This window comes from Marmota marmota, unplaced genomic scaffold (assembly GCF_001458135.2).
Source record: "Marmota marmota marmota unplaced genomic scaffold, marMar, whole genome shotgun sequence".
Lineage (NCBI taxonomy): Eukaryota > Metazoa > Chordata > Mammalia > Rodentia > Sciuridae > Marmota > Marmota marmota.
In genome coordinates this window covers 40,348,510-40,358,360 of record NW_025999900.1, presented here as the reverse complement: position 1 = coordinate 40,358,360, position 9,851 = coordinate 40,348,510, and the positions used below count along the sequence as shown (strand labels likewise).

General features: G+C 45.8%; 1 protein-coding gene across 5 annotated transcripts in view; it reads right to left on the bottom strand.

Moving 5' to 3' along the window:
• Nucleotides 1–2,421: 2,421 nt before the first annotated feature.
• Nucleotides 2,422–9,851, bottom strand: part of Dcaf4 (DDB1 and CUL4 associated factor 4) — a 23,490-nt gene continuing 16,060 nt past the window's right edge. For 4 of the 5 annotated variants that reach the window (XM_048798918.1, XM_015493560.2, XM_048798919.1 and 1 more), the window contains exons 9-14: nt 8,304–8,383; nt 6,659–6,757; nt 6,437–6,534; nt 4,814–4,987; nt 4,440–4,554; nt 2,422–2,687 (exon numbers count right to left, since the gene is read on the bottom strand). In XM_048798918.1, coding sequence (XP_048654875.1) covers nt 2,494–2,687; nt 4,440–4,554; nt 4,814–4,987; nt 6,437–6,534; nt 6,659–6,757; nt 8,304–8,383 — 760 coding nt within the window. In that variant the 3' untranslated portion in view covers nt 2,422–2,493. The remainder of the gene's footprint in view (nt 2,688–4,439; nt 4,555–4,813; nt 4,988–6,436; nt 6,535–6,658; nt 6,758–8,303; nt 8,384–9,851) is intronic. The other variant, XM_048798920.1, reaches the window with a different exon arrangement.

Here is a 9,851-nt window from a genome sequence, read left to right as displayed (position 1 = left end):
TCCTCTTCAGATTATGAATTCTCTTCCCGATAAGAACAGGGTCTTTTCAAAAGGGGAAAGTTGAAAAGCCAAGGCTTCTACTGTTGTCACAGGTGGGCTTAGCTTTGTATCTATAAACTTTCCTGTTGTCCTCAGGTTTTTATGACAAGGACAGTAATCAAGTTGGTCTAGTATATACCACAAGAGCTAAGTTCCAATTGTTAAAAAATCCTGATATAATGGTAATTTTGCTACCATATTTGTTTCTTCAGCTTCAGAACTACCGTCACTCAGTGAAAATCAGCTTGTGTATTCTCATCATTAATGGAATTATTTTTAGTCACTGTACACAATCTGCATTTATTAAGTTGTGCCTGGTGCCTTTTAAAAATTTTATTAAACTTAAGTATCACAAGGGCTGGCGATGTGGCACATGCCTGTAATCCCAATGGCTTGGTAGGCTGAGGCAGGAGGATCTTGAGTTCAAAGTCAGCCTCAGCAACTTCGTGAGGCCCTAAGCAACTTGGCAAGACCCTTTCTCAAAATAAAAATCAACCTCGGGGTGTGGCTCAGTGGTTATGCAACCCTGGGGTTCAATCCCAGGTCAAAAAAACAAAACATCTCAGACTCAGGTACTACATTTGACCAGAGCCATTTTACTGTTAAAAGACAAGCCTCAGTACTACATTATCATGCTGACACGTTTAGTTCTAGCCTGAATCTCTAAGGCGCTGGTCCCATCCTTAGTCTACTCCCTTCAATGTCCTGAAGAGAGGACAACTAAAAGAGCCTAAGTGGATTTCCTAGCCAATAAGTCACCTCAGTTCTAGCTGCTCTGGGCTTCTTTGTGATTACTGTGCCTTTTCTGAGATCATGATCTCTGAACAGTACTGTTAATATTGGAACAGCTTTGATTAAAGTGAAGTCAGAGCCTTGTGCTTCCTAAGCACATGCTCTACCACTGAGCTATACCACTAGCCTGAACCCTGGTTTGTCTGTAAAATGATGCTAACTTTTTATTACTACTATTTTTCTTCCTGCCTCCTTTCTAGGTTATTATAAGGATCAAATCAATTAGGGATAAGTTCCTTATAAAATGTGAGACACTAAAAATATTACAACCTATAGTTCAACTATTACATAACCAGTCTGATATTCTCACCCATTTTCTGGATTTTGGTTCTTTGTAAGCTGTATGAGGCTTCTGGCAGGAAGTACATGGAACATTCAAGAGGATAAGAGCTATGTTCCAAATGAAGCTGTGGCCTTTGGTCACAACCACCCCACAGTCCAACAGGAAGGGAGCCAGGGAATGAACAAGCCCACTTGATGTCCTCTTGCCCTTTGCATTCCTGCTGATTCTTCCCACTCATTGACCTGCCCTGCCTCTGGGGTTCAGGGAGCCCTCTAGTTCGGAGGTCAGTCTCCTGAGGCGTGCATTTGAAGGCCAGATGGGCCTGAGGGCAGAGGGCAGCTCTCCAGCACAGTTACTAAAGTTGGTCTCAGCTGTTTCTTCTCTTATCCAGGATCTTAGAGGGCTGGGGATATAGCTTAGTTGGTAGAGTGCTTGCCTTGCATGCACAGGCCCTGGGTTCAATCCCCAGCACCCCCCCAAAAAAACAAAACTGAGACTTCATTGAGGCTAAATTGCTGCTGTAGCAGCTCAAGCTCTCAGTCATCAGAAGTATCATCCACACCATAGTTCTTCCTACTTTATTGGTTGGTAGAAAGGCTTCTTAACGCTGTATGAACATTTCACAAAGTACAGCTCTGAAATCACAAAAAGTCAAAATGGATCTTCTTTGACCTTGGGTCCTTGAATCTGACATTCAAGTTGCTATAACAAAAATAGAAGCTGCTATCCCCTACATTCTGGAAGGTGTTTCAATAAAGGCACTTTAAGGACTCTTTAAAACTAGCATTTAAAGAGATCCATGTTCCCTTCCAATGCATGAGTGCTAACAAAAGGAAAATCTCAGAGATCTACTGAACAGGCCATATTTAATGATATCATGTTTAATGATGAGACCCTGTTGGCTTTTTCAAGGACACTCAGGTCTTCCTGAGACCCCAGGCACTGACTACACATATTCACCAATCTCATCACTGGGCTTCTCCACAGGGCTTTTAGTAAAAGCAGCAGCTCTAATTTAGTTACTACCCATCTCCTTTAGTCCTTAAGACCAAAGGGAACTAACTATTTAAAGGCTTTCAACAAGAAGAGGATGTAGGTACCTTTTATTTTATGAAAAGGACTTTCAAGCTCTGTATGCCCACAATTTCACTGTAACAACTTTATTAGTGTATTCATATGGAACACCTAGCACCTTGCCCCTAGCAGCCAGAAGGATGAAGGATGTAAATTGTGTGCACAGCATCATTTGAAATGCCCTCATTAGAAGACAGGAGCAAAAAGAGGAAAAAAAAAAGTCAGCCCTCATCAGCAGTGGAAATAAAGTACTCTTTACTCCTTTTAATTCAAATCCACACTTTTGCAGGCGGATCCCTACAGAATCAGCTGTAGGAGAAACAGTAAAGATCCTGCCGGATAGCCATGAGCAGCCCTGGTGCTCCCCGGAAGCCTCCAAGCCGAGAAGAGAAGGCCACACTGGGGATGTCGGCCTTGGAGGTGGGATATGGGGAAGGTATGGTTCTGAGCAGGTGGGCATCATGGAGGCTCCAGATTCTTGTGTAGCAGTCCTGGCCCACTGAGAGACAGAGAAGACACACTGCAGGTTAGCAAGAGAATGCAAGGATAAGCTTACCTACAGGTACATCCCAGTTCCTCATGATTTACCAGGACCAAATGTGATTTTATATGAACCCAAACACAAACGTGTTAATGGAATGTATTTCTACTTCTAGTATGTATTTTTTTAAATTCCTTTTTTAGTTGTAGTTGGACACAATACCTTTATTTTAGTTTTTTAATGTAGTACTGAGAATTGAACCCAGCACCTCACACGTGCTAGGCCAGCGCTCTATTACAACCTCGGGCCCCTAGTATGTATTTTTTAATATCAAAATCATGAGTCACCATGGTGCTCTAAAACCATTTTACAGGTATTCAACATGATTAGCTGCACTGGCTCGGCAGGCACCCTGGCTCTCAGGAGGGGATTCTGCTTCTCTTTGTGTCAGAGGCTGGTCAAGTGGGAGCCCAGCCCACCTGGTCTATGAAAGGAATCTGGTTTCCTTTTTATGAAATGCTAGCCAGGAAGATCTCAACTTCATTACATCCTGGGGACAAACCAGATGATAGCTCTTTCCTGAGTTTTTTCTAGTTGAACAGTTCAAGTTCATAATCCAGGTTAAAGTCTTCAGGGCTCTAAGTTCTACGCAATCTGACACTAACACAGTGGTTATGGCAGCCAAGACATGTATCATGTTTCTTGAAATCAGGAGGAGGAGGGTGGACCTTTGGTTGCCACGGGTTTCATACCAACCACTCAAGTCTCTAAGACCATAGATGCCATCTCAGTCAAGGATGAACTCGGGGTGCAGTTTACATTGCAGTTAGTGGCCTACCTGTACCTGTCTCTCTCTAAATGTTTAGCTCATGGTGGGCACCATGGCATATGCCTGTGATTCCTTTAACCCAAGAGGCTGAGGTAGGAGGGTTGCAAGCTTGAGGTCAGCCTGGACAATTTAGCAAGATACTGTCTCAAAAACAAACAAAAAAAGAGCTAGGGATGTTTCTGTGGTACATCACCCTTGGGTTCAACCCCTAGTACTGCAAAACAAAGCCAAACAAAACAAAATTGGCTCTTCCCTGTTACCCAGCACACAGAAAAATCTTTTGAGATGAAAACTTACAGAAAGGTAAGGGCTGGGGCTGGGACTCAGTGGTAACGCACTTGCCTGGCATATGTGAGGCACTGGGTTCCATTCTCAGTACCAGGTATAAATAAATAAAATAAAGGTCTATCAACAACTAAAAAAATATTAAAAAAAAAAAAAGAAAGAAAGGTAAGTGTTGATGTTGATGAGAATAATAAGAAAATTCTAACAAAGTGATACTGCTTAGTCACAGTAAGTTTTAGGGGAAATAAGTACTTATAGGAACAGTTGTTTGGTAGCTAGACAGCTGCTTCTATTCTACTGATTCTGGAAGGTGTTAAAGGGCACTACTAGAAAGAATGGGAATAAGTTTTCAGACAAAACTGCATGATGGATACGCTGACCTGATGAGCAGACTTGCACCCTAACCCAGGTCCTCCAGCTGCCGTCTTGCTGCACCTCACCTGCCCATCACAGTGATGTCTGCCCACTGACAAGGGCACTGTCCATATGCTGGCTGTTTAAACTGCTGCTTACTAACACCCAGCGCCGCCACCTCCCCTCCAGTCCCTATCCCACTTTCCACAGTCCTCATTAGGCAATTCTGGTTTTGATTTACTTCCCTTTTCTGTTGCTTAACATACTGATGAGATGGAATCTCCCCTCCTCCGAGTACCTACCTGCCACCACGATTCCTTCTTCCTCGTGTACGTGCAGGGGCAGGTAGGCATACTCATTCACGTGACCCTCGTACTGTCTTATACATTTGGTGGTCCTCAGGTCCCACAGCTTGATCTGTGGGAAGAAGCACAAGGTTGTTTCCAGTGGCCTCTTCAGGTTATGAGGATCGGCACCTCTAACTCCTGAGCCACCAAAGTCACATGACCAAAGATTCTTTCTCACTTCTAAGCCAGACTAAGGTCATGAGGGCAGTAAAGGAACTCCCCACCGGAGAGCCTATAACTTCTCCCTGCCTGGTGTCCTGGAACCCCTTGGTGTGGCAGGGTTACGGGCCAGAAGCCCCTGGGGCTTCAGGATGTCAGAGTTCCCCTACCTTTCCTGCCATGTCTGATGCCATCAGACATTGCTCTTCCTGGAGGATTTGCATAGAGGTCACTGCTGAGTCATGGAACAGGCGCGTGGCTTTCCAGCCCTTGCCTTGACTTCGAGAACGCAGATCAATGGCAAAGATCTCTCCAGAACGAGAACCATTAAATAGCAAAGGAGTCTGTGGAGAGAGGCACCGCTCAGTGCCCGCTGTACACACCTCTCCCTGAGACTGGGAAGGGCGTGTCTTCCTTTCTCTCCCCGCCCCAACCCAGCCCCTGGTGTGGCAAAGTTGGGTCAGTGAGAATGCTGAAGAACTGGACCCCATGTTCCTCTAGTGTCCTTGTGAGAAGCCCACAGGTGCTTGGAGGTGGTCCCACGGTCCCCTTAGGTGATAGTACACTGTTCCCAACAAGGTCTTTGGCAAGAAAGTAAGGCAAGGAGCATGGAGTAGAAAGTGGAGATCAGGTGAGGTGTGTGGTCCCCATGAGAGGGCAGAAGGCTGGGGAGGTCTGAATGGCCAACTCTATACTTACTGCTTACAGCAGGTCAGCAGACTCCCTCCTCTTTAAATAAGGATTGCACATTTTTTCTCCTTGGGTACCAGGGGATGAACTCAGAGGAACAACCACTGAGCCACATCCCCAGTCCTATTATTATTATTATTTTGTATTTTTTATTTAGAGACAGGGTCTCACTGAGTTGTTTGGTTCCTTGCTTTTCTCTGAGACTGGCTTTGAACTTGCAATCCTCCTGTCTCAGCCTCCCAAGCTGCTGGGATTATAGGAGTGCACCCCTGTGCCCGGCACTTTTGACAGGGAAAGTCTTTGAAATAACAGTAACCACTGAGCAGAATCCTCAGCCCTTTTTATACTGAGACAGGATCTTGCTAAGTTACTGGGGCCTTGTTAACTTGCTGAGGCTGGCCTTGAACTTGTGATTCTACTGCCTCAGCCTTTAGAGTCACTGGGACTTTGAATCAGCAATTGAACCCAGGAGCATTCAACCACTGAGCCATATCCCAGCCCTTTTTATTTTTTACTTTGAGACAGGGTTTTGCTAAGTTCATTAGGCCTCACTAAGTTGCCAAAAGGCTGGCTTTGAACTTGAGATCCTCCTGACTCAGCCTTCCAAGCTGCTAGGATTACAGATGTGTGACACTGTGCCCAGCTTAAATTTTCATTTTTAAATATATAACTTGAAAACTGTATATGAAACTAGTTAAGTGCTAAGAATCAGTATGAATTTACACATTTTATTTCTGAGGTGCTGGGGATGGAACCCAGGACCTTATAAATGCTAGGTAAGTGCTCTACTCACTGAATGAACTACATCCCCAGCCCCAACATTTTGAAAATGATTTGTCCTGCTGGCTAATCCAAATACTCAAGAACTGCTAACAATTCTTTTAAACAGGAAGTTGATTAAAGCCAGCTTAGGCAGGCCTTTGTGGATCAGCCAACTTTCCCTCGGCTCAGAAACAGTCACATAGTAACCCATTAATCCTTTCTGACACTCTTTTTCCCCCTGTAACAGAGGAAGGACGAGATGCTACACCAGGGAATCCAACTCCAGCAAACTTTGGGCTGTGGGGAAAACTTCCTGTGACACTCTTTCCAATCCAACCAACCATGACAGCAAACTGCTGGGCCAAGACATCACTGTTGGTCCCATATGTCTGCCGGTGTCCTGTCACCACGTTGGTCAACAGCACCCGCCGAGACAAACCTGGCAAAGACGGAAAAGGGTTGATGAGACAAGAGTCCCTGGCACTCTAGGGAGAGGGACTGCTGGATGGGGTTTGAAGTGCACTCCCCGACTCAGGGCACTGGGTGAGGCAGCCGGAACTCACCAGTACTAAAGCAGTTATTTGCCTGGATATTCAGGGACCATGCACAGGACCAGGCACCAGGGATCCGGAAACTGCAGAGCATGCCAGGCCGGTCTGTACCTGTTGGGGGGCATAAAATGTAAGGCATGGCTGCCCTCTGGACCCAAAGATCCCTCCATGCCGCCAGGCCAGTGACCACCGATCCAGGAAGCCACTGGGAAAAGCTGCTCCAGAGGGACTGCCATGGTTTGAGTATGTTCTCCTAAATTAATATTTGGAAATGTTCTCCTCACAGCTGATGGCATTTGGAGGTGGGGCTGGGAGGGAACTAGATAAATCAGGAAGATGAAGCTACCATGATGGGATTAGTGGATCTGTGAGGAAAAGAACCCAAGCTAGCAGATTTAGCTCTTTCACCATGTGAAACACTCCACCATGTTATGATGCAGCAAGGAGACCCTCGTCAGATGCTGGTGCCAGCCTCCAGAACGATGAGCTCCGTAAACCTCTATTTTTTAAAAATCACCCAGTCTGTGGCGTTTAGTTATAGCAACAGAAAACAGACCAAGGGTCTATACGATGATCCTTTTATGGGTTTTGTGGCAACAGAAAAAGAGACTAAGCTGGGCAACTGCTCAAGGGGTCCTTCTTTACAGTTCAGACTGTGGAGTGCACAGTCTTAACAGCTGTCAGGGAAGTCGCGTGGTGTCACAGAGAAGGTGGTTTCAAACTTGGCTCATGCTATAAAATGTGTGCTCAGGTGAAATATTTTAAAGGTAAACATTTGCTCTGATAAAACACAAATTATCACAAAATGAATACAGCCACATGCTCACCACCCAGGTTGAGAAACAAAACATTCCAGTACCCAGATGCTCCCTCATGTCCTTTCCTGGGTGCCAACCTCTCACCCCAACTCCTTCCCCGAGGGAACTGCTATCCTGACTTCTAAGGCTAAAAATAAGTTTTATAAGACAAATTCCACTCTCTCTTTGCCTCAATTTTCTCATCTGTAAAATGGTGACAGGACACTCCTGCCACTGTACAACGGAAGGCCAGGCTCTGGCTAACCACACGTGGCCTCAACTGACCCTCACGAACCTGATGGGGAATTGTCACCAATTCCCAGAGGTCAGGCCATCTGTTCAAGTGGGCAAGGGGCAGGCTGGGATTCGTGCCAGGTCTGCCAAAGCCTGCCCTCTCAGTGGCTGAGCATGTCTCATTGACCCAAGTTCTCCGAACGGCTGAAAACTTCATGTCCACAGTGCTGCGAGGAGCAGTCAGAATGCCTTCAGCCAGAACACAGGCAGTATCCCTGCCATACAGCAGAAGCTTAATAAATGTCTTCTGAATGATCAGTACAGGCAGCCCAAACCACAGGTTTGCTGTTTCACACTGGTCACACACACTTTAACTCTGCTTGGGCTACTGAAGTGACCCACAATGGATAAAAAGCAGGAAACATTATAAATATGCCTAGTACTGAACCTGGGACAGACTCATTACTCTCATGGTGCTGCACAGTGCACCTACCCATGCTCCAATCCGGGCTCACCCAGCCTCTGGCTCACACCGCCCCCGCCACATCCCATGCAGCTCCTGGAAGACAGAGGACAGAGACATCCCCAAGAGCTCTGGTTTCTTTCAAAGAAAAGGATCCCCGTACCTGGGTGACTACCTGCGAACAATGACGCTGGAAGCAGAGTGGCACAGCCTGGCGTCTCTGCGAGTCCCATGAGACACAGCCTGGAAAAAGCTGTTAAGGACAATACAAGGCTCTCCTCTGGGAGGACGGCCATTAGCACCCTTCAAAAAATTATAAGACAAAGTAGGACAGACACCCATCAGGCAGATCTAACATGTTTACATATTCCACATCTAGCTTTAGACTTTCTTAAAGGAATAAAATACACAGATATAGACAAAAAAAAGTTTGTGTGGGGTGCTGGGGTAGTAGCTTAGTGGTAGAGCGCTTGCCCAGCATGGGCGAGGCACTGGGTTCGATCTTCAGCACCACATAAAAACCCATATAAATAAAATGTTAAAATGTATAATTTGAAAATCAGAGTACATTAAAAAAAAAAAGCCCTCTTTGACCCCTCCCCAATCCACTTTTTCTCTCCCACCCTGGGAATCACTCTTCTCAGAGTGGAAGGAGTTCTTGTAGGCCATGCTCTAATACTTCCATGCACATGCTATTTGTCCATGGATAATATCACGCCGTTCATGCTTTTAAAACCAAGCACCACACAGAATATCCACACCAACTTTCCAATCTCCATTGTCTCCTGGGTTCACCTACACTGATTTGATGATCATCCTGAAGCATTCTAGTCCTGTCCTATGACCACACAGCCAACTTGTAATGGCACACTCCTTTTCTTGGCCTCTCTTGCAGTTCCATCCTGGCACCTTCAGATGTGACCAACTCAGCTAGTAAGTTTTTCTTTGGCTCGTGGCCTCTCTTCCATGGCTGCTGCTGAAGTTCATGCCCTCACTGCCATTCTTGTAAAGTCTAGCAACAGTCTCCACCTGAGGTCTCACCCTCGCCAGCCTATGCTTTCACACTGCTACAAGAGGAATCCCCACAATCACAGTCCTCTAGGGGCACCCCATGTCCTGAAGATTCCATCTTGGAAGGTCCAACTTAGGCAAACACCCATGGGATGGCAACCTGCTGCCCAATGCACCAAACCCCTTCCTGACTTATCCTTCGGCTGGGAACTCCGTCCCCTCTTTCCTGTGTGGCATCTGTGTGGGCAATTCTTGCATCCCTGCCCCATATAATGCCTTCACAGACTCATTACCCACTGAGCTGCCTGTAACCTTATGAAGGGAGTGTAGATGCTCAGCAGATGTTCATTGAATGTGCACGCAAACCTAAATCATTGAAAAATGTAAACATCTGCAAAGTAACCAGGTCAACATCTCAACCATCTGAATGTGTGATGTATACGTGGCATATGGCCTTTGGTGGTAATCTCCATATTATGTTTCTAGTATATCCAAGCTGCTAAAACCACAAATGAGAGAATTGACACTGGATAGCTCAATTCCTTTCTAAATAAACCTTTTGCTCCTGGGCTGGGAGGGTGGGGAAACAGGAAGTTCTTACCCATGTGCACTTTCAAGTTACTGTGGCTGAATCCCAGGTTACACTCAAACTTTGTAACTATGTACTGGGGTCAGTACTTTAGGTTTACTCTTTAAAAAA